The 25,195-nt window shown below is 37.5% G+C and overlaps 1 protein-coding gene across 3 annotated transcripts in view; it reads left to right on the forward strand.

The window, feature by feature from the left end:
• Positions 1 to 25,195, forward strand: part of KCNAB1 (potassium voltage-gated channel subfamily A regulatory beta subunit 1) — a 440,657-nt gene that overhangs the window by 121,208 nt on the left and 294,254 nt on the right. Inside the window, exon 1 of one of the 3 annotated variants that reach the window (XM_001363683.4) lies at positions 216 to 2,181. The exons of the other annotated variants lie outside the window; for them this stretch is intronic. Coding sequence (XP_001363720.1) covers positions 1,961 to 2,181 — 221 coding nt within the window. The 5' untranslated portion in view covers positions 216 to 1,960. Of the gene's footprint in view, positions 1 to 215; positions 2,182 to 25,195 lie in introns of those variants that run through there. 3 annotated transcript variants of the gene reach the window in all.

The following is a 25,195-nucleotide window of genomic DNA, read 5'->3' on the forward strand; positions in this document are numbered from 1 at the left end:
TAGCACAGAGCAATCATTTCATCTGTACTTATTTAATTGAATTAAATAACATATAATTTGTTGCTGTTCAGTTGTGTTCTACTCTTCATGATCTCTTTTGAGGTTTCCTTGGTGAAGATACTGGGGTGGTTTTCCATTTCCTTCTTCAGCTCATTTTACAGATGAGGAAATGGAACCAAACAGGGCAAGGTGACTTGCCCAGGGTCATACAGCTAGTAAGAGTCTGAGGTCAGATTTGAACTTTAACTTTAGAAGCTGTATTGAATCATCCTTAGACTTAGAAAAATGACTTGTAAGTAATTTATTCCTTGTAGAATCATTTAAGAAAATCAATTGGCTACTACCCTTCCCCCCCCCCAAAGCTGGGCCATCTTTTAAATCAGTTCATTCTTGGCATTCAGAGTTAGACTGACCTGACCCTAACCCCTGGATCAATGCTAACAGGGCCTTGTTGAAAGCATTCACTTGGAAAATGGTTTTGTCATCCCTGCAAGGCAGAGGCTGGTGACTTTTCCGGTGTGTTAATGCAGACCTGACCCTCACCTGCTAAGGGATGGCTTTTGCTGCCCTGCACTCAGTAAGGTGGGAGGAATGCCTGCCCATCTCCATTACCCAGCATTCCAGAACTTGAGAACACTTCACCCTATCCTTCCTCAAGGAGGGACAGCTCCTAATGTGGGCTTACTAGTAACTGTCCAATCTCCAGTAGGAGATTTTAAGCAAACTTCAAAGTAACCTCTTTGCGGATACTGCTCAATGGGGACATTAACCCCAGTTAAGGAGAATAATCCCAGAAGGCACTGGCGTTGGCTGCTAGTAAGGCAGTCCTAAGGAATCTGTGTGCTGATTCTGGGACGTGTGCCCGGGGGTAAGCAGGGGCATTCCTCTCACCCTCCACCTCCACTCTCCCCAATTCCCGGCAGTGGGTGTCAATGACATGTGGTTGGAATCCCGCAAGGCTCCCCGCCTGTGATGATGCCCCTGATCGTTTACAGCGAGAAGCTGGAGAAAGTGATTTTTCTCCCCTTCCCCTCACACACAAAGGCAAACCCCAGGCTCCCAGGCTTTCAGAGAAAGGTTCATTTCACAGTGGGGCTGCAAAGCCATGCGGGTGGTGGCTGTGCTGGCTCCTCCGCGCTTCATCCAGGCGGGCGCCAACAGGCTGGGAATGTGCGGGGTAGGGTCCTGAGCAGCTGCGGCAGCTGCGTCGGACCAAGAGTGCTCGCTCACACACACACACGCACACACACACACACACAATCTCTCTCTCTCTCTCTCTCTCTCTCTCTCTCTCTCTCTCTCTCTCTCTCTCTCTCTCTCTCTCTCTCTCTCTCTCTCTCTCTCTCTCCCTCCCTCCAATGGCTGCGCCTGGGCTTGGGAGACTGACTCGCCTTTGATCAGACGTGCCTTCTTCAGCTGCGGAGCTCGCCAGTACAGTGCTCTGGGGTACACCGGCCGTGAACCCCATTCTGCGGTAAAGCTGCCTGCATTGATTCCCAATCAGCAGCCCGAGGCATTGAGGAGGCGCGCTGGACCTCGGTCCGCCCAGCTAAACTGCGACTGCACAGCTTTGGGCTCTCTGAAAAGCTGGGCTGGCTTTCTCTGCCTAATCAATCAGGGGGCATTGTCGCCCAGCAAGGCTTGGCCAGATCTCTCTGCGCCCCTGCCCGCGTGAGCAAGTTCGGTGACTGGCTGTTTCCTTGTATCCCAGGGACAGAGGCTGTCCTGCACCAAGCTCAGACTTGTGCTCCTCGCACTTTGGAGGCAGCTTGGAAAGGGGGAGCTGAAGCTGCTTCCATTGACAGTACCCAGAGAGGGAGAGAGGGGGAGAGGGAGGGCAAGAAGAAGGAGGGAGGGGAAAGAGGCGAACCTTGAATCACTCAGCATCCCGTGGCTGGTTTCTCAGATCCTAAGAAGGTTACTGTGTTGACTGAGACTTGGGCTGGGAACATAGGAAGCAATGCAAGTCTCCATAGCTTGTACAGAACACAATCTGAAGAGTCGGAATGGTGATGATAGGCTTATGAGCAAACAGAACACCACTGCCCCGAATGTAGTGAATGCAGCCCGGGCGAAATTCCGGACAGTTGCTATCATTGCTCGAAGTTTGGGAACGTTCACCCCTCAGCATCATATTTCTCTGAAAGAGTCAACCGCAAAGCAGACTGGCATGAAATATAGGTATGGACGCATCCTTCCTTGTTTCTGGTCTTTGCATGCATAGAATTACTGTTGTGGTGGATAAATGAATCCCATTGCTTTGCGAAGTGATTTTCCGAAGTGATCGTTTTAAAAAATCTGAAGTATTTAAAATGTCCTCCTTAAGAATTCCTAGGATTAAAAAAAACAGTTTTTTTTTAAATTGTGGCCTGTTTTTAATATATTTAAAGTGTGATTCCTGAGCTATGTAAATTTGCATACACAAAAATAACGGAACTACAAGGAAGTGGTGTTTAGATCAGAGTAGTTTTTCAATAGGAAAATGTATTTGTCATATTTTGTAGCTAGCAGGAGGGGAATGATATATGCAGTAGTTACTATGACAATTGAACAGAATTTATACTACCCAAAGTCGTTTCTGAGGTAGTTCTATGGTGATGCCTATTTTTAGAAACCCCTAGGTAACAAATGTTATGCATAGCTCATGCAGAAGTTTTGTTGAAACAGACTTTTAGATGACTTTGATTGTCCTTTAAAGAAACTGAATCACTTTTACTGGGGTAAACTAATATTGGAAGTGAAAGATGGGCAAGGTGCTGACCATGGTACCGAAAATGACAAGAGGAAACACAAATTAAACCGCCAACCCACCATATAGCCGGTAACTAACAAGATAATTACTTCAATGTCGTTCCTCCTAATAGATGATTTGATCAACTAAGAATTTTATTATATAATTGTTCAACTTCTGTTCACTTGTTGGTGAGCTTCTGTCTTCGATGATTCCTTCTGAACAATTAAACCAATATTTACTAAATGCCTCCACTCTGTTTCTTTGGTAGTAGTGCATTTAACATTTCCAAAAATGTGTGGAAAGGAAAAGTGTATGGGAAGGAAGAAAGAGGGAAAGAAACTAACAATGTACTTGAAGAAAACTCGCTGGTTACTTTAGTTTTTTGGTGTAAATTTTGCTTCTGATGTGTTGGACCCCAACTTTTAAATTGGTCAATCTCTCCTCTTATTGGCTAAGCTTTATGGCAGAAGAGATTTTTGATACAACAAAATAAAGAATGCAAGCAGTCATGCTTTTTATGTCTGTGAAAATGGGATAGAAAATATTGTTATTTAGTTTGCCTTTTAAAGAAGTTCCTTTCTAGAAGAGTGCTTGAAACTTTCCTAGACTAAGCAAACCAGTCATTATAGGATTGGATTTATTAATTAAATTACTTATTTGTTTATTTCAGAGCTGAGATCTTAGGTGAAGTCAAGCATCTTGGAACCATTTCTAATTGCCTATAGCATTTACTAGGCCAGTCTTAGTTCATTCTTTGCCTTGGGTAGCAACCTGAATGCCTTTGGGATTTGTATCCATAAACTCAAGAAAATCAGCCCCACCCTCACCCCCAACTCCTGTTAGTGACATTTCTCTAAATTATACTGCAGTTGTAGTACATTGAGATTTGCTGCTGCTGTGGCATATATCCAGGCCCCCTGCCCTCAGGAAGTGGCACTGCTCTCTGGATGCAGCAGGGTACAGCAGAGACTAAGAACTGTTGGCACCAGTATGAAATGGCCACTGAGATTTTCAATGCCCTAAGATTAAGGCAGGCACTAGTTATTTTGACTACACATTTGACTATTTTGACTACACATCTCCACATCTCAAGTTGTAGCACCAAAGAGAATGATGTTGTTAATAATTGGGGTGAAAAATATCTTTCTTCTTGTGAATGTTCCATGGTTAATTGTGGTTTAGTGTGCTGGGATTTGTTATTCTGACAGTTCATGTGTCTCTAGAAATTCCATTAAGATTTTATTGGTTCCACTCTCAATATATGATGTAAGATTTGATAGTAAATCTGTTTCTCCCCTAGTACATTACTCTAGCAAATTCTCTTGGGTGTCATTAATTAATGACAGATAACTGTAACTCTTCCTTTTTCTGTCAGAAAGTTGGCCATCTGACAATTTATCCTTTGAGTTATTCACTGAATATGCAGACTCCCTGAAGTGCCCTTCACTATCACTACTATCCTTCATCAGCAAGTAGCATCTGTAACCACTAACTCAGTGACAGATAACTTCAAATGTGTCCAAAAATGTTTCCTGGTATCACAGATTTAGAGCTGGAAAGGACTCAGAGGTCATCTTGTCCAATCTCTTCACTTTATAAATGAGGAAACAAAGGCTTAGAGGGGATAAGTGACTTTTCCAAGGACACACAAGTTGTAAGCATCAGAGATAGAATTTGACTTCTGGTTCTTTGATTCTAGAGCCAACATTTTTTTCTTTTCACTGTATGACACTGAAATTTGTCCTCTTCCCTTTTCAAAATTTCCTCAAAAGTTTTAGAATTATGGGAGGATGGCTCATTCACAATTAAAAGAGAATAAGAAGGAGGGTATTATGTAGCAACTTCAGAGGAGATTCTATAAAACACAGAGATAATAGGATTAATTACAGTTTGAAGTGGAAAAGATGAAGAAATGGCTCAGGGAGATAGTAAGAAACAGAGCTGAATTCAAACTTAGGACTTCTGAGTCCAAATCCAGTGTTCATTCTTCTTTTTTCCTCTTTAATTGATTGGAACAAGATACAATCTGGTTTTTCTTAAATTAGTGATCTAAAGAAATATTCTTTGACCTTTCTATCAAAACTGGATAGAGAACTTCTCTGTATCAAAGTTACAAAGGACTTCCTTGTACAAGTTAAATATTCATATTCCTGGTTCCACATAGAGAAAGGGAATGGCATTGTCATTTTGTTTTCTAATCTTTCCATCAAGAATTCTGTCAATAACACTGTTTGTTGTTGTTCAGTTGTGTCTAACTCTTCCTGACCTCTTTTTAAAAAATAAACCCTTACCTTCCATCTTAGAATCAATACTGTTTATTGGTTCCAAGGCAGAATAGTGGTAAAGGCTAGGCAATGGGGGTTAAGTGACTTGCTAAGGGTCACACCACTGGGAAGTGTCTGAGGTCAGATTTGAACCTAGGACCTCCTGTCTCTAGGCCTGGCTCTCAATCCACTGAGCTACCCAGATGTCCCCTGTTTTTGTTTTTGTTTTTTTAAAGATAATGGAGTGGTTTTCCATTTTGTTTTCCAACTCATTTTATAGATGAGGAAACTGAGGCAAATAGGGTATAAGATTTAAATTAATATCAATAACTCCAAGTATTATTTTTATAAAGTTTATTAATAATCTCTTGAAGTAGAAGAAATTAAAAAAGAAAGAAAAAGCCTAATAATCTAAAGTATGACCACATGTGTAAATTTAGGATTAAATGACCTACCCAAAGTTACATAGTGTCTGAGGCTAGATTTGAATGCAAGTCTTCCTGATTCCAGGCCTGGTGCTCTGTCCATTGTACCACCTAGTGGCCCCCACTGGAAGTAGCCTTGTTTTAATACTAAAACCTCAGAAAGCCAATTTTCATTTAATAAGTAATGTTCTCTATCACTGTTTATTGAAAAAGTAGTGCTGTAGGCTTAAATAGTTGTCATTATTTAATGACATCCACATATTTCTAAGATACTTAATGTCCAAGGACAGAGAGGAGAGAAAGGGAAAGCAGAATGGCCCTAACAATAGAGCAACAAGTAATTTCCATGACTAGATTCAAAAGAGCTTTTATTTCAAGATTAGAACCATTCCTTTGCCTTCAAATGCAGGTTCATAATAATTATGTTAGCATTTCTTTAATTCTTTAAGGGTTATAAAGCACTTTACAAATATGTCATTTGATCTTCCCAGCAGTCTTATGAGGAAGGCACTATTCCCCCAATCATTTTATAGATTAGGAAAATGAGGAAGACAGAGATTGACAGACTTTCCCATGATCACACAGCAAGTAGTTGTCTAAAGTTGGATTTGAACTGGACTCCAAGTCCAGTGCTCTATCCACTGTGCTACCTGGCTGCCTCATTCACTGAACTTGAGGCAGAGATAATTAAATATGTGTCTACAGCCAATTCACACGGTTTCAGTGACTTGCAAATTCTACTTCTGTTCCAGCATCCCTATGTGAATTCGGGATCCACTCAATATCCTGGTCACTATCATATCTGGTGGGGGTAGCAATAATGTTAATAATAATTATGTGGCAAACAGCATGAGATATGTGTAATGTTCAACCTTTCTATTACTGGAGTTGTACTGAGAATACTTTTAGTGAAGCAGGTAGCTGCTACAGTAGTTTGACCACTGGACCTGGAGTCAGGAAAGCTTGATTTCAATTCTAGCCTCTGACACTTACCAGTTTTGAGCCCCTAGGAAATCACTTAACCTCTTCCTGCCTAGGTTTATTAGCTGAAAATGGAGATAATAGCACCTACCTCACAGGGTTGTTGTGAAGATGAAATGAGATGATATTTGTAAAATATTTAGCACAGTATCTGGTACATAGCAGGCACTTTCTGATTATTTGTTCCTTCGCCTTCCTCATGGAGCCTGCAGAGGACAAGTATATATTCTAATATTTTCAAACAAATAAAAAAATCAGCTGAATGACCCTGGGCAAGTCACTATGCCCACATTGTCTAGCCTTACACTATTTTGCCTTGGAACCAATACTCAGTATTAATTCTACAATGGAAAGTAAGGGTTTAAGAAACAACAACAACCCAAATTCAGGTTTTCCTGATCAAATCAGATATTTAAAAAATTCACTTAGCACAGTGTCTGGCCCATATTAAGTGCTAGGTAAATGTTAACTGTTGTTATTCCTGACTCCAGTGTCAGCTTCTATCTACCTCTGAACACACCAGAGTTGTCAAGCCACAAACCTGGCTTGTATGAAGCCAGCAGAACTCTTGGACTTTGGTCTGAACCATATTAAAAGGTAAGTGAGGAACCTTTAACGAAATAAATAAAAACACAATAAAACAAAGTCAAGCTTAATATGTGATTTTGTAAGTCAATATGCAGTTCACAGAGATCCTTATGTATGGTTCAGTGACCCCATTTCTATTAGAGTTTGACACTACACTAGGTTGTTTTTCTATAATATTAAGTAGAACAGCAGTCAGCAAGGTGGAGCTGACCCAACCTGGAGTCAGGAAGACCCCAGTTCAATTAGAGCCTAAGAAACTTACTAGTTCCATTTCCCTGGGCAATTCTCTTGACCTCTGTTTGCCACAGTTTTCTTATCTGTAAAATGGGGATAATAATAGCACATATCTCTCAGGATTGTTGTGAAAATAAAACGTGAGAATATTTCTTAAGCACTTTGAAATCCTGAAAGCGCTATAGAAATGTTTGCTTTTCTTCTTATTATTAAAAAATTGGGTGTAGGTTTTGCCCCACTGGCAGGGAACTTCTTCTTTTTCTCATGTAATATTCCATCTTTTGACGTTTTCACTCACTGCCCCTTTACCTGGAATGTTATAATTTCTTATTTCCATCCACTGACTTGTGTTTCTGGTTAAAATCCCACCTTTTACAAGAAGTCTTTCTCAGCCTTTATATTGCTAATGCCTTCCCCATAAAGTGGTTACTATTTATCCTGTATGTATCTTGGGTATACACAGTTGTTTGCATATTTTCTCCCCATTAGACTGTATACTCCTTCCCATTCACAATGAGCTCCTTTCTTTTTTCCCTCCCTCCTCCTTCAAGGACAAGCTCAAGTAACATAGTCTCCATAACACTTTTCTGTATCTTAATGATCACTCCCTTCCTCCAGTTCTGACAATTATTTCACTTGACATTTGGCCTATTCTACTTTGTATTACTGATCTTTTGATGTCTGTATCTCATCTCCTCCAATGAGATTATGAGACCCTAAAAGTGAGAGGTACCAGCTTTTTCACTTCTGTATCCCCAGTTCTAGGTCTAATGACCTACACAAAAGAAATAAATAATATTGATAGCTAGCATTTCAAAAATTGGAAAGCATTTGACACAGACTATCACATTTGATTATCACAGTAATCCTAAAAATAGGTGATATTATTTTATATATGAAGAAACAAAGGCAAACAGATGTTTAAGTGACTTGCCCAGGGTCACATAGCTAGTCTGAGTTGGGATTCAAATCTAGGTCTCCGATTCCAAGTCCAGTATTCTGCCTTCTTAGCAAGGTGAAGAAGAACAAGGACAAGAAAGAGGAGGGGGGAAGGAGGAGGAAGAGGAAGAGGAGGAGAAGGAGAAGGAGAAGGAGGAGGAGGAGGAGGACAAGGAGGAGAAGGGGAAGGAAGGAAGGAAGGAAGGAAGGAAGGAAGGAAGGAAGGAAGGAAGGAAGGAAGGAAGGTACTGAATTCTGTGATCTCCAAGTTTTCTCAGGACCTGAGAAATAAAACATCATGTTAACTCTGACGCATCATGAAAATAGAGGTCTATGGAATAGAATACAAAGATGATGATTTAGAATATATTTCTTACTTTAAAGAAGTCTCCAAAGGTTTTCAAGGCACATCTCTTGTAATTCTATTAAGTAAGGAATGAGTCTACCATGAAAAAGTATAGTCAACCTGAATCTGCCCTTCAACTAAATTGGCTCTGCAGAGATTCTCTCTTCTTTTTTAATAATAACTAACAACCAAGTGATCTTTTTAATTCCTTTAATCATGAAAATATTTTGAGGAAGGTAATTAGGTTTTATGAGTACTGGCAAAGACTACAATATAGAGATTAATTCACTTATCTATTGTCACATTTGGATCGAAATCCTGACAACCATTTATTACCTGTTGCTCTGGCAAACCACTAAGCTTTTGGGGTCTCAGTTTTCTCCATAAAATGAAGAAATTATATTGGATGATCTCAAAATTCCTTTCTAGCTCAAAGTTCATAATCCTACAGTCTTAAACCCTTTGACTCCTAATTCAGAATTGTTTCTACTCTCCATATAACCTCTAAAAGCCAAACTATCAATTTTAGGTCTTTTCTTAAACTTTTATCCATGCATTTAATGCTTTCCACTTCAGGATTTAAAAAAATATTATCAATATTGTATATATTTTAAAGCACATTCAACTAGATATGTTCAGATATGGCCTGCCTATGGAAATCATAAGGTTTGTACACAGACACACACATACATATACAGAAAGGTCAGCTGTTATAAGAGCCTAGTCTTTCTAAATAATCAGGCAAATCCATCTGACAACCAGCCTGATACATTTATCCTGACACCTTTCATAATCAAGAGGGTATGGAGTCATACCCAGGGATTCAGTTCTGAGCTTCAACTGCCCTAAGACAAAATGGAACAATTTTTTAACAGTAGGTCAAAAAACCCTACAATTCTTCGGGAATGATAATTCTATTTTAAGCACACAAAAATTCCCTTTGGTAAAATATTAGAGAGAAACAGAATTTTTATGTGATACCAACACTTAAATTGTACCTTTTTCTCTTAGTGGTATCTTTTTTTAGTCTTCCTCCTAGAAATTGGAAATTTTATACAAGACCAATCATCTTAACTAAAGATAACAAAAAAGCTTTATGGCCCAGGGAATGGCATGGGGATTAACTGTTCAGGGGTCAAGTACAGAATTTACTCAAACCAAAACTGATCTTATTTTCATGGAATTTAGGTAGTTCAGACAATTATATTAGTAATACCTCTGAGACGGGGTGTTTTATAAAGTCCTGATTGAAGTAGTTAAGAAGTATTTATTAATTGTCTACTGTGTTCTGGGAACTCTGCAAAATGTGAGTGATGCAAGGACTGGCAAAAACAATCCCTTCCCAAAGAAGCTTAAATAGTAATTGGAGAGACATGTAAATAACTACATACAAACAAGGTATATAACACATTGAATTGGAGCTACTCTAGAAAGGGTTCTTGAAGAAAATAGGATTACAGTTGAGACTTGAAGGAAGTAAAGAGAAGATGGGAATGGGAATGTATCCACATAAGGGCAATCCTGCTAGGTGATGGTGTTGGAAATCATATCATATGGGGTATCTTGTGAATCAGGAGAATATTAGCTCCTTGAGAGCAGGAGCTGTTTTTCATTTAATCTTCATATTCCCAATGCCTAGCATAGTGACATGTACTCATTATTTGCTCAATAAATATTGTTAGTCCTGAGGATTGTTGAATGGAATGAAAATTGGAGGTAATGGGTACCCAGTCACTGGAAGTGGTCAAGTGGAGCAAGATGACCATGTACTGGCAATAGTAGAATTGTCACAGAACAATTGGGCTTGTAGCCTATGGATGATATCCTTAAGCAGCAAGATTCTACTTCTAGGTTCCCAGTTCCTGCCTCATTCCACACCCCCCTTTTAACTGACACTTTGCTCAGAAGCATGCAGGGTATGACCTCCTTCTCACCTTTCCCAGCATCCCTGGCTTTATTTATCCTTTCAGTTGCATTAGGAGAACAACCATGAGGATTATTATTTTGTGGCTGGATTGTCCAAATAGCTACCTCCTCCACTCTTCACAATAAATTCAAATCCAATCCAACCCCAATCACTATCCTCCTTCTTGGTCTTTTTTTTTTTTACTATGCTCTTTAAGAATATTTCTCTATTATGCTGCATTGGGGAGGTCCCTAGTTCTAGAGCCAGAGAACTTGAGTTCAAATGCTACTTTACTCTGCCTTTGTGCCTAGGAGCTAATCTCTTCACTACTCCAGGCTTCAATTTCATTGTCTCTAAGAAAAGGAGCTCATGGTAAACAATCTCTTCTTCTAGTTCCATTTTGCTTTGATTGCTTGAAATTTCTTCCTGTTACATTCCTCCATCCACTGATATTCACTGAAATCTAGTTCACTCCTGAAGACAGTATATTTCTCAGCATCTTTTCTAAATTTGGTTGCTCCTTCCCTTATTCTGCCTTATTAATAATACTAAGGGCAGGAATAGTTGTAGTCCTTGATCTCCAGTGCCAGGATTAGATCCTCCCTTTGCCATAATCATTTAGCAAGTACTGCTCTTTCCCAGTTCATCTCAATGCTTTCACCTCCTTGCTCATCAGTTCACCAACTGGTCTTCTTCCCCATTTTCTTCCATGCCCCTTTCCAGCACTTTAGCCTCCTAATTCCTCAGCCTCCTAGTTCCCTGAGATAGTATCTCTATCTTCAATCTAATTCAGACCTTGGATAGCTCCAACTCTGACTGAATTTGCCCCAAGTACTGGGCTTTCCAGGTTCACTTCTGTTTAGTGAGAAATAATGAATGCAGGGTCCGTGTTTCATAGATCTAAAGCTGTAAGGGAACCTGTACAATTATTTAGTCCAAGTCTTTCATTTTACAGATGAGGAAACTGAGGCCTATAAGGTTTAAATAACTGGCCTAACTTCACACAGCAATAACCAACCAAAACAAGTATTTATGAAGCACCTCACATAGAAGGCAGAACACTGGACTTGGAATCAGGAGACCTGGATTTGAATCCCAACTCAGACTAGCTATGTGACCCTGGGCAAGTCACTTAACATCTGTTTGCCTTTGTTTCGTCATATATATAATATATATATGTATATATATATATATATATATATATATATAAAATAATAGCACCTGTTTTTAGGATTACTGCAATAATCAAATGTGATAGTCTGTGTCAAATGCGTTTCAAATTTCGAAATGCTAGCTATCAATATTATTTATTTCTTTTGCGTAGGTCATTAGACCTAGAACTGGGGATACAGAAGTGAAAAAGCTGGTACCTCTCACTTTTAGGGTCTCATAATCTCATTGGAGGAGATGAGATACAGATATCAAAAGATCAGTAACACAAAGTAGAATAAGCCAAATGTCAAGTGAAATAATTGTCAGAACTGGAGGAAGGGAGTGATCATTAAGATACAGAAAAGTGTTATGGAGACTATGTTACTTGAGCTTGTCCTTGAAGGAGGAGGGAGGGAAGAAAGAAAGGAGCTCATTCTGAATGGGAAGGAAGAACTCAATGGTCATCTAGTATTCAGGGGAAATGAATATAATGGAACTCAGGGATTGTGTAGGAAGGTAGTGAAAAATAAGGTGATGAATTTGGAACTAGGAAGTAGAAAGCCTTGAATGACAGACTAAGGGATTATGAAGTTTTATCCTAAAGGCAATAGGGAAACCATTTCAAGGAGATAGGGGGTAGAGGATGTGGGAGACAGATTCAAAATAATGTTTTATGAGTCTAATCTGACTTGAAAATGAAGCAAATAATTCCGTTTTGTAGGTATCCAGAGGCATTCATTGCATTTTCCCTATTCACTTTAGGACCAAGCCTACTCTCACTATATTTTGACCAATTCCAGCTCCAGGGACATTTCACAGCCTTATTTTCAAAACTCACTTCTCAACCACAGTTCTGTGCCTCCCACGAATTTGGAGGCAGATTCTGAATTGAAGCCATTGAAAGAGATGATCGATCTTGTCAGCCCATTATGTAAAATGCACATGTGCCTCTGTGTGTGTGTGTGTGTGTGTGTGTGTGTGTGCGCGTGTGCGTGTATGCAAAAGCAAGCCTCCTCATTATGAGAAAAAGTAGGAGGAACTAGGTGGGCCGGAGAGGGAGAAGAACAGAAAAACTAGTTAGGTGGCTCTAAACAAAGCAAAAAAAATGATGCCCAATCAGATCAGAAAGCAGCTCAGATTATTAAAATGCCAAATTGATTTTAAAAAAACAACAATAATTCACATGTACATGGACATTCCCTCTCTAAAACTCCCTCTTTCATTATCTTCATTTCTACAATCACCCATAGGTAAACTCTCCCTAATACCATCAAGCTAAATGATGAAGAAAAAAATTTCCTGCTTCCTTGCTTCCTTGCTTCCTTGCTTCCTTGCTTCCTTGCTTCCTTGCTTCCTTGCTTCCTTCTCTCCTTCCTTCCTTCCTTGCTTCCTTGCTTCCTTCTCTCCTTCCTTCCTTCCTTCCTTCCTTCCTTCCTTCTCTCCTTCCTTCCTTCTTTCCCTCCCTCCCTCCCTCCTTCCCTCCATCCCTCCCAAGTTTTCAGTGTATGAAAGTCACAAGGTTAGCATTTATGGGTTAGTGAGAAAGTGGTAGGATGGATGTCTTCCGGATGTTGGTAGGCAACATGTTGTCTTCCACTTCCATTGCTCTGAAAGTATGTGATGGAAATGAGCCAAAAGATTCCAACATGCTTTTCCCCTTTTAGTTGTAAACATTCATTTGGTTGCTGTGGGTACAGGCAGTGAACACTATTCATTCAGTGACCCCTCCTTAGCAAATACCTACATATTGTGGGTGAGTCAGAGTGGTGGAGGTTGGAAGGGGGGGTGCTATATGCTTTTTTATCTTACACAATCATTCCATGACACAGAAATGTTAAGAATTGTGTGTGGGGAGAGAAACCCAGGCACCAAATTAATCAGGAAAAACATATATATATATACATATATATATATATATATATATTATATATATATATGTCCTACTTTCCTTACTATATACACATTAATATCATAATTCATTAGCATTGGGTCTGTTCATCTGCCCAAATCTGTTTTCTTGATCTCCTTTCCGGATTCTTTTCTGGGCAAATTATTTTCATGAAAAGGCTTCTATAACCATCCTATCTTCATTCACCTTAATGCTAGTTCCTTCAAGCTAAGACTATCTTCAGTTTTCCCTTTACAAATCTTGTGTGTAACTTGTTATTTACATTCTATCTGCAAGATTATAAGTTTTTTGAAGGCAGGTGTGCTTTTTCTTTTCTTCTTTCTTTCTTTCTTTCTTTCTTTCTTTCTTTCTTTCTTTCTTTCTTTCTTTCTTTCTTTCTTTCTTTCTTTCTTTCTTTCTTTCTTTCTTTCTTTCTTTCTTTCTTTCTTTCTTTCTTTCTTTCTTTCTTTCTTTCTTTCTTTCTTTCTTTCTTTCTTTCTTTCTTTCTTTCTTTCTTTCTTTCTTTCTTTCTTTCTTTCTTTCTTTCTTTCTTTCTTTCTTTCCTTCCTTTCCTTCCTTTCCTTCCTTTCCTTCCTTTCCTTCCTTGTAATTAGCACAGAGCCTGGAACATTGAAAGTGCCTAATAAATGCTTATTGATAAATATCCTTATATTATTCCATAGTAATCTGTGTTTTTTCTGTGGAGAATTCCAAAAGTTTCCAGATAAAAACCTCTTCTAGCAGACCAGTGCAAGTGGAATCTTGAGCATCAGGGTTATTCAGAGAATTCTGAGTTCAAAAGGAGAAAGTATTCTGCTATTGAATACATTTTAGACTAAGATTTGTATTGCTTAAAAAACTGAGGTCAAATACATGGAAGGAGGCAGTGTTGAGAATTGGGAAGAGCTCTGAGTTTGGTATCCAAGGACCTAGCTTTGCCATTTGCTATCTGTATTTCCTAGGTGGGTTATTTAACTTTTCTGAAGCTCATTTTTCTAATCTGTGAAATAAAAGGGCTGGACTAGAATGCCATTACAATTGCCTTCTATTTATAACCCTAGGATCCTGTGATTTTCCTGATAAGGTATGTTCTAGAATATATAACAAGACTTTGATAAGGCATGGCTCTTTCTTTACCTGTCTTTGTCCACCTGTGCCTCTGAATTTTCTGCATTTGTGTTGACACTGGAGTATGGACCCCATAGGAAATTTTTTGGAACAATACAGATTCCACAAAAGAAGGGTTTGGTTTCTCTCACTAAGGCCCCCACAGATCATGTTTTAAGGGTCATCCCCTGCTCTTTAAACCCAAAACTTTGGAGGCCCAAAGAAAGTAATTTATAACTTGGCATTGGCACATGTCTTAGGTCTCCCCAAAAGTAGTAGAAAAATATTTAATATGTAAGGTGGATCAGACATGGGGCAGTTATTTATTTCCTTTACTAAAAATAAAGTATTGAAACACAAAAGCCTCACAAGTGTGCAATGAGAAACACTTAAAACATGAGAGAATAAACTGTAATCTTTATTATACTAAACCTGGGAACTTGATCCTTAAATATTAAAATATAGAGTGTTTAGTGAGGCTGCTGAATAGGCATTTAATCTTCACCTTGGCCAAGATCTGTCTAAACTCTCTTATCATCTGTAATTCATCATAAATTATAAATCACCACATAATTGGATATTAATAAACCCAAACTTACCACACACATGAATTGTGGACATTTTAGGCCTGGATAATTTTATTTTCTTAAATATGGAATTTTTTCCTCAAGAACCCTTTTTGACTACCTTGTTGAGAGGAAAGAGTCTCTGGCCTGATTGGAATATCATTCTTTCTTTTCATTATACTTTCATCAGTGAGAATATGGATGAGTTCTCTGGATGGTCAGACCTCTTCTTTAAAGAGCCTAGAATTTTGATCTCAATTAGTTCCCAGCTCAAATGTATTAAATAGGGCCAAGTCCTCCAAAGATTGCTGAGATCTCCAAGAAATCTTAAAAAAACTGACCCAAAAACTTATGGAATATATATATTTTTCTAGCTAGAAGAGGCTAAAGAAACATGGGAAAGAGGAGCTCCATCCAGGAATCCCAAAAACTTTTGAGCACTGGATGACCCCTTCCATGATATTTCATTCATTCCATTAAACCAGGAAAAACTATACTTTTCATCAGTCCCCCTCCACCCTGCCTATTGACTGAATGTTAATTTGAGTATGTAAATATTCATTTTTTCCATGTAGATATCTATGTGGTGTATTTCACAAAGACCACTGAATGTTCTTTAAGGGTAGGAATTGAATTTCATGCAGTGCCGATTATAGTACCTTCTATCTTTTAATATACTATGAAAGTATAGCAATATAAATGTTGGAGATCCTTATCCCAACTTAGAGTCACACTGATGGGACAAAACCCTCAGAGACACACTTCAGCTTTACCTCAAGGTCCTAGGAGTACCCCTGAGATGCCAGAGGATGATTCACTAATTCTATAGGTTTAAGCCACTAATTCAATGCATTCTCTCCAATGTTATTTATTACTTTTAGTTCCCCGAGTTTCATTTAACCAATTAACCACAATTAGGTATTAAAAAGGGATACTTTTAAGATACAGCAAGAGTAGAAGTTATTGAGGGAGAAGGTCACACTTTCCTAATTATCCTTTCAGTTCCTGGGAAGAACAGTTTCTTATTGAAAGCAATGTATACAAAGCATCCACTCTACTGCATTCACTTCCAAATATGGCAGAATTGATGAATGATGTCTCAGCTAGTAACTCTTTAGGACCTTGGTCTCTCTTTCTCTTGTCCTTGACCTTCTGCAAATCCCACCATGGAATTCAATTCCTGCTTCATCACTAAGGGCTTACCAAAGGTTTTACCTCCTCAAGTGAATACAGGCAGGCAGGAAAGAGGAGGAGAGGAGGGCTCTCTTTGACAGATACTGTTGATACAGATCTAGATACTTTTGAGTTACCACCAATTCCAGTTCAGCAGTTAATCAAAGGTCTACCACATGGTTAGTGAACCAGGAACAATTACATTCACATTCTCCAAAGTTCACATGGGAATTATATCAGCCAAATTCTCTAGGCATGCCCCAAAGGTCTGAGCTCATTGGCTTGTCCTTCCATTCCCAAAGGGTTGGTTGAACTGAATTTAACATTCACAATTTTCCTGCTTGCCTTTCAAGATTAAAAGCTTGGTCTTTAAGGCTTGAAGTATGTGCCAGTAGACAGAAATGCTGATGATTTATATGGGTCTATTTTGTATTCTGCAACTTTGCTGAAGTTATTAATTACTTCTATTAGTTTTTTGATTGATTCCCTAGGTATATCATCATATCATCTTCAAAGAGTGATAATTTTGTTTCTTCATTGCCTATTCTAATTCCTTCAATTTCTTTTTCTGCTTTTATTGCTATAGTGACCATTTCTAGTACAATATTAAATAATAGTGGCGGCAATGGGCATACTTACTTTACCTTTGACATTGTTGGGCAGGGTTTTAGCTTATCCCCACTACAGAAAATGCTTGGGGCTGGTTTTAGATAGATACCATTTATCATTATGAGGAAGGTTCCATTTATTCTGATACTTTCTAATTTTTTTAGGAATAGGTTTAAAGCAGGTGCTATAGTCAATCATTTTTCATAGAAATCATGTGGGAAAATCCTTGTTACTTGATTTTTGGTTATTCAGTTTTCAAACTAAAAAAGGTACAGCAATGATAGGATATTTTTTTCAGTAGGGTCATAGGGTTACTGTTAGAAGGGACCTTAGAAGTTAAGGAGTCCAACCCCATATTTATAAACGAGGAACTAGTGTACAAAAAATTTAAGTGACTTGTCAAAGGTATGAAGTAGCTGAGCAAGTATTTGCCCCCAGAACCTTGAACTCCAAATCTAGCACTGGTTCTACTTTATCCTGCTTCCTCATCCATACTCTGATTCCTTCCAACATTGGCATTAGAGTCCTGATTTTCCCCACTTTGTAGTTTTGTGACTCTGATCAAGTCCCTCAATTTCTCTGAGTCTTGGATTCCTCAAATGGGGATACTGACAATTGTAAATATATTTATCTCATATGGTGAACTCAAAGGAAATAATGTCTATGATGTGTTTTTAGAGAAAAAAGGTAAAAAAGGAATGTGGGCCATGATTTTTATTATAGTTAATAATAAAGACAAGCTTATTCTATTGAGGAGAATAGCAACAACAAAGGACATCTGGCCCATTCTCCAAATTTTGTTTGATGCCACCTATCCTGTGGAATTGACAGTTTTAAAGTCTCTATAGAACAGTAGTTTCCAATTTTTTTCTTCCACACCCTCTATTGGTTTTTAAAAATGAGCCCATCCTCCCAATATAGAGATATTAATTCATATACAAATTACATCCATGTCCTATTGTACAGAAGCCTTTTTTGACCTGTTAATGCTAATATCTTCCCTACTGCTTAACAGCAATTAGCTGTATCTATTTTGTTTATACATAGTTGTTTGCATGCTATTACCTTCATTAGACTGAGTTTCTTGAACACAGTGACTGTCATTTTATTCTTTCTGTATCTTCAGTCCATAGTACAGTGCCTGGTATTTAGTAGATACTTAATTTATTTTTGACTGGCACACACACACAAAATTTTAATGAAAACTTAAGATATACTAAAACCATTTTTAAAACATCATTTTATTTTATTAAATGTTCCCAAACCCTTTTTATCCTTACTGATCATAATATCATTAATAATTTCTAGGGGAAGCAATGTGATGGAACATTTTTTTTAAATCTTGATTCAACCCTTTACAAAATTGTGATTGGAAGGTTCCAAATTCAGTTTATTTCCATATTTGTTCTCAGTGACTATTGTTGATGCAAAACCCTCCAAAAACCAAACAAAGCTCAGACACGTTTAGATCTAGATGGAAGATGCTCATTTCTCAGTCCCATCCACCATTTGTGCCAACTTGCTTTTATGGAATTTGACTAAAACTAGTCCAAAGATGCTGCATTTTAATTTTTCTGATGAATAAGTTCTCAACCCACTGAGTTTTTGGGGGGGGGAAGGTTTTTAAACCGGTTAGAAAATTCTCTTTCCAAAGGTTAAAAATGTGTCAAAACCAGAGTTTTTATTGGTGATATATCATTTTTGTCACCATTTTAAAATGTGTTGCTTAGTTTTTAAAGATCTTGCTAATTGTGTTGGCTTTATATTATCAAGGCACAATAGACACTAAGGATGAAGTTCATTGTTAATGAGAATGGATTGGAATCCAGATTTCAAATAATCTCCTTGGCAGTTTCTAACTTTTTAGACTGATCTCTTGTCATATCTGATTAAATTGTCACTGTTTTTCTATCATATATGTGAGCTCAGATTAAAAAATTTCTGCCTCCTTTAGGGAATAGGGTCTGAAATCCAATGGCAACCCATTCAACTCAAAGTGACAGATGGAGTCCCAAATACCTGGTTGTACATGATGTTGTTTTTTCTTTAGATCAGAACCAGTCCCTGGCTCACCCAGATAGCTTGTTCCCTTTGGGAACCCTGGTGAATACCTTGTTTGGAAAATTCTTCATCTTGGCTAAACCCATGCTTTATGCTCTATCTTAGGTTTCTTCTCTTGTCCTTAGTAATAATGAAGAAGAGCTGGATTTTATTACATTTCTAAGTTAAGGTCCACTGAGAAAGAGACTTTGCAAAAAAAAAAATCAACCTATTCAGTTGGCGCTGAATGCTATAATTCCTTTTATTTGGAGTATTTAAGAGAAGTCCACATAGCTTAACTGGTGATACTTGAGGAAATATGGAGGGAAAGATAGCACAACAAGAGAAAGGTACTTGGGTAGTCTACCAAGCTCTACACTAGGACCAAGATTGATGATATCTTTAAATGGAGTCCACCAACTTCATACATTGGAGCTGTTATTGGTACTGCCACTTTAGGGTAGCCCACATCACCCTTTGTACTACACCAAGCTGCTTTCCCATGGTTACACTATATTCTTTTCATGTATCAGGGCAGCTCAAGTGTTATATAGGCAGGGACAAAGTCCAACCTATGGTCCAACCCTGAGACAAAGTAGGTAGGAATTGGAATTTTCTAGCTTGTCAAGTTCCAAGCATAAAAGATACAAGATATGGGTATGGGGTGGGCATTTTAAAAAAGAGATAGGAAAACAAGGAGAGGGAGAATGGGTATCTGGTGGTAAGAGTCTCTCTATAGCTAAGGAAGTTTACTAAACAAAGAAAGATTAGACCTAAAATAGCAGATTTTTTTCAGACAAGAGTCTAATAATTTTTATGCCTTTGAAGATTATTATCCCTAGCTTGACCATTTCCAAGATCAATAATCTTAGCTCTTTTAACTTCTTATAATTTCCACTTTCTGACTGATATCACTTTTCAGATTCTTGTTTAAACTCCCGAAAAGATAGCCATATCTCTCTCAAGTCATGGAATCAACAACTCAATCCTGTTCTCAAGAGAGAGTCATGATCTTGCTAAATAGAATTCTATGATTAATTCATAGCTCTTAGATACTCCATCTCTATTTCTTCTTGTCTACTGCTATATTTGCCTTTAAAAGATAATTGAATCCTTTTTGATATTTGTAAACCAATTTTGGAAAAATATGCTATGAAATATTTTTAAACTCTAGCATATTTATTAGAATACTAGGGAATAACCCAGACTGATCATCTGTAACTCTGATGAGATCATTTGTTACAAAGAGACCTTACCCATCACCATGAAAACCTTAAACTTGCTAAAGAGAAAAGAGTCAATTTGATACTGACTTTGTAATGGTAATAAAACATTTGACTGAAAAAGCTAACAGCTTGTGACACAATCTAAAGGTCTTTGGCCATTTATCCTTCCCCCTCCAACAGATTTAACAACTAATATGTCTAGAAATAATGACATCTGACAAATATATTTTTCCTATTTAAAAATAGAGGTTTTTTCTCTATTTTCTTTATGTTCAACCTTGGGAATTAAAGTCTTCCAGAAAAGTTCTTGGGATAGGAGACTCTAACTAGGAAATTGGGAATGCATAGTTTTTCTTTTTGAGCTTGCACCTTCTCAAATGTCATGGAATTTCAGAACTGGAGTATCCAGACCAATTTATATCAAACTAATAATCTTCAAGAGAACCCATTCAAGTATTGGTTACCAATTTAATTTTGCTTGAAGACATTCAGTGAATGGTAGTGGTGAGGGAAGACACTTCCTACCTCTAGGAGACAGCACATCCCACCTTTGGATAACTTTCCATTTTAGAGAGTGAAATAAGCAGAACCAAGAGAACATCATATACAGCAACAGAAATATTGTTTGAAGATTAACTAGTATATGTCCACCTCCAGAGAAAGAAATGATGAGTAGAAGTAAGTAAGACATAGTTTTACATATACAGATATCATTTTGTCAAATGATACTTTCCTCAATAGGGAAAAGGGAGGGAGGGAGAGAGCTACCTGGGTATCCTAATGTAACAAATGAACAAATAAATAAAAAGGAAGAATTTCTTTCCATCAAACATGATTTGCCTCTTTGTAATTTCCATTTATTATTGCTAGGTTTGTTTCCCCTTCTCTGGTCCAAAAGAACAAGCCTAATCTTTCTTTCACATGACAGCTTTTCAAAAACTTGAGGATAACACTGATGTCCTGTAGCTTTCTCTTCTGCAAATGAAAACAGTTCAGGGCTCCACTCTGATTGCCCTCTGTTGGATGCTCTCTAGCTCACTGATGTCCTTCTCATAGATTCCATTTTAGAATCAATATTGTATATTGGTTCCAAGGCAGAAGAATGTTAAGGGCTAGACACGGAGGTGCCAAGGATTACACAGTTGGGAAGTGTCTGAGGGAAAATTTGAACCCAGGACTTCCCATCTCTAAGCCTGGCTCTCAATCCACTGAGCCAACTAGTTTCTCCCTCATGCCTCTCAGTGTAGCACAAAACTGAACGAGTTTCTCTCTCCTTTGCTGGATCATCATTTAGAACTCTTCCCCCCCTCTTTTATTTTATTTTTCTTTAGGTACATTTTAATTTTTTAATTTTTAATTTTATTTTTCAAAAGATTTTCCATGTTTATATGATTCATTATCTTTTCCTCCCCTTATAATTTATAACTCTTGAGTGTAGTCTGGGCCCTCTTTTCTCTCTATATATATATTGTTTCTTTCCATGTGACCATATCTATTCCCATGAGTTTTGTTATTATTTCTATATAGATTACTCCCAGGTTTATATACACAACCTTAGTTTCTCTTCTGATTTCTTGTCTCCAATCACAAACTGCTTATGAGGTATTTCCCATTGAATGTCGTGTAGACAACTCAAACAACATATTCAAAAAAGAACTCATCATTTCCCCCAAAGCCTCCCCTCTTCTGAAGTCCTTAGTTCTGGAGACAGAAGTGACCATCTTTGTGATCATCCAAGTTCACCACCTCTATGTTATTCTCAACACCTTCCTCACCCTGATCCTACATCTCTAAAAATTCTTACTGATTCCATCTTCATAACCTCTCTCAAATATGCCCCCTTCTCTCTACTCCCATGGTGACCACCCTTGTTTAGGCTCTCATCAGTGGATTTTTGTAATCACTTATAGCGGGCCTCCCTAACTCAATCCTCTCTCCACATCTTTTGCACAGTTGCCAAAATAATCTTACTTAAACCATGTCACTTACTTATTCACTTAACTCCAGTAATTTCCTGTTGCCTGTAGGATCAAATATAAGCTCCTCTGACATTTAAAACCATTCACAATCTGGCCCCACCTGCCTTCCCAGACTTATTATGCTTTATTCATCTTCACAGTCTCTTTAGTGTAGCCAAACTTTTCTCATGGTTCTTTATGCTTGGCATTTCATCTTCCAGTTCTCTGCCTTTGAATTGAATGCCCCATGTCTATAATGCAACACCTCTCTCCTCAACACACACACACACACACACACACACACACACACACACACACACACACAAACTCACACTCACATTTTTAGAACTCAAAGTTTCATTCAAAACTCAGCTCAAATGCTGCTTTCTACATGAAGTCTTTCTTGACTCCCTCAGTTGCTAGTATCTTCCTCCAAAAATTATCTTGTATTCTCTCATTCTCGCTCTTGCTCTCTCTTTTTCTCTCTCCTTTTCTCCCTCTTTCCCCCCTTTCTCTGTCTCTGTCTCTGTCTCTGTCTCTCTCTGTCTCTCTGTCTCTCTGTCTCTCTGTCTCTCTGTCTCTCTGTCTCTCTGTCTCTGTCTCTGTCTCTGTCTCTCTCTCTCTCTCTCTCTCCCCCCTCTCTCTTTATGTACAATTTCCCCCCCACAGGCATTCAAATTTACATTTTGTCTCTCCTTGAGGACAGGGATGATTTCATTTATGCCTTTGTATATTACAAGGCAGTTAGGTGTTGCATTGGTAGAGATTGGATCTGGAATCAAGAAGATCTGAGTTCAAATCTGGAATTAGATACAACTTTATGATTTACCCTCTGTTTGCCTTAGTTTCTTGAACTGTAAAATGGGGATAATAATAGTATCTACTACAAAGGGTTTTTATGAGGCCATAATAATATTTGTAAAGCATTTAGCACAACTAGCATAGTAGGTGATATATAAATATTAGTTATAATATTTGTAGCACAGTGTCTAACACATAGTAGGCACTTAATAAATGCTTATTGATTATCTTTTCTGGTTGCCATATCACAATGCTGACTCATGTTGCATTTCACTAAACTCCTCAGTTGTTTTTGTAGACAACATTTTCTCTAACCAGATTCTTAATCTTGTAATTACAAAGTTAATTTCTTGAATTAAAGTATAAGATTTTATTCTTATCACTACTAAACTTAATTGTGTAACATTGATTCTACCATCCTAACCTGCTAAGATCTTTTGCATCCTGACTTTGACACAGTGTTTTAACAATTCCTCCAAGTTTTGAGTCATCTGGAAATCCAATATTCACCCATTTGGGTCAACATAGACCCCACCACCACCACCACCACCAAAAAAACAACTTTCATTTCCTCTCTAAAGGACTATGTTAGTCCACTATTTCATTTCAATTAGTTTTGTTACTTTTCTTTGGCAGTAGATAATAATTCTAGGCTGATATAAAAATGAGTCATGTAAATAAATAATATGACTAACAAACATAACTTTATTTTCTTTATCTGGTTATTGAAGGGGCTCATTTGCTATCTTTACCTTTATACACCTACACTGAAGTACTTAATAATCATTGTTGATTTTCATTTACCTAGGAACCTGGAACACTTCCCAGGACAATTAGCAGTCAGATCACTTAGGTTTTTGGTCTTTGAAAACATTTTTGTTCTTTTTAGATGAAAGGTAAGTTTAGGAAACTCTAAATATTGAGATGCTGTTCTCAAATCAATATACATTTTAGGTATTAGGTAACATTATTCACATCCCTATTTCAGCAGGACACAATCTAGAGCTGGATAGTCTTAGAAGAATCATGTGCCAAAATAGTGAAATCATGCACTAATCAGAAAAGAAAGTGTACTAGCCGCAAAAGACTCTTGTTTACTACCTGACATCTCCCTGGGACTTTGGTCAGAAATGTTTTTATGACTACATATTAAAACCATGAGGTACATATAAAAACACTTTTTCTTTTCATGATCTATAAATGATATATTAATAATTTTTCCCTTTTTTACATTTGGCTGCATTATGTCTGCATACTATTAGTAGTCAAATTTTGTAAAAATTCCATCCAAAACAGACAAATATGAATATCCTTTTTCTATCCCAGTTAGAAGAAATCATGAGGCTTGTAACTCTAGTTTCTTCAGAAATGTATTCAGTTTCATATTTTCCCTCTTATTTTCTGTTAGACTCATTCAAAACTGATAGAAGAATATTAAAGTCTCTTGTCACTATTGTATTACTATTTATGACTTCTTGGAACTCAGATATTTCCTATATAAATTTGAATGGTAAGGTATTTAGAAATTATAAATTTATAACTTATATTGACATGTTTTCCATAGTTCCTTTCAGGATTATATAGTTTCTTTTTTGGTTTTTGAATGTTTTTGTTTAGTCAGATACCCTAATGGCAATTCCTTTTTTTGTATTGTGTTGATGAATACTGATTTTTTCCATCCTTTCAGCTTTATTTTGTATATGTCTGAATTTTAAAAATGTGCTTCTGTTAAGCAACAGATTGTAGGGTTTTTTCTTAACCAAGTTGTCTCTTTTTCATTTTATTGGATTGTTTAATCCATTTACATTTAAAGTTATAAGAGTTAAGTTTATATTTTTCTCTCTCTAAAATTGTTTTCCCCCAAGTTATGCTTTTTTCTCTTCTGCTATACAGTATTATATTCCTTGAGTTACTTTACTTATTTTTTTAAGTTGGCCCTGTTCCCACTGGCTCTCTTCCCATCTCTTCTTATCCTTCCTTCTCATTTGTTATTCCTTTCCCTTTAGGATATTGTTTATTAGTTCCTTTTTCTCTCTTGCTTGTACCTGGTCACATATTTCTTCCACCTCTTCTTTTTTTTTTACTCAGGTAGATTTCCTTTTCTTCTTCCCTTCAGCTAGGTCTGTTCATTAGTTATTTAAATTTAATTTTTGGTACCTCTTAGAATATACCTTTTCATCTGCAGTAATATTCTAGAGTTGAAATACAGTAGGGTGATTTAAAGAAACCTCAACATGTGTAAAACAGAAAAAATCTCA

This window comes from Monodelphis domestica, chromosome 8 (assembly GCF_027887165.1).
Source record: "Monodelphis domestica isolate mMonDom1 chromosome 8, mMonDom1.pri, whole genome shotgun sequence".
Lineage (NCBI taxonomy): Eukaryota > Metazoa > Chordata > Mammalia > Didelphimorphia > Didelphidae > Monodelphis > Monodelphis domestica.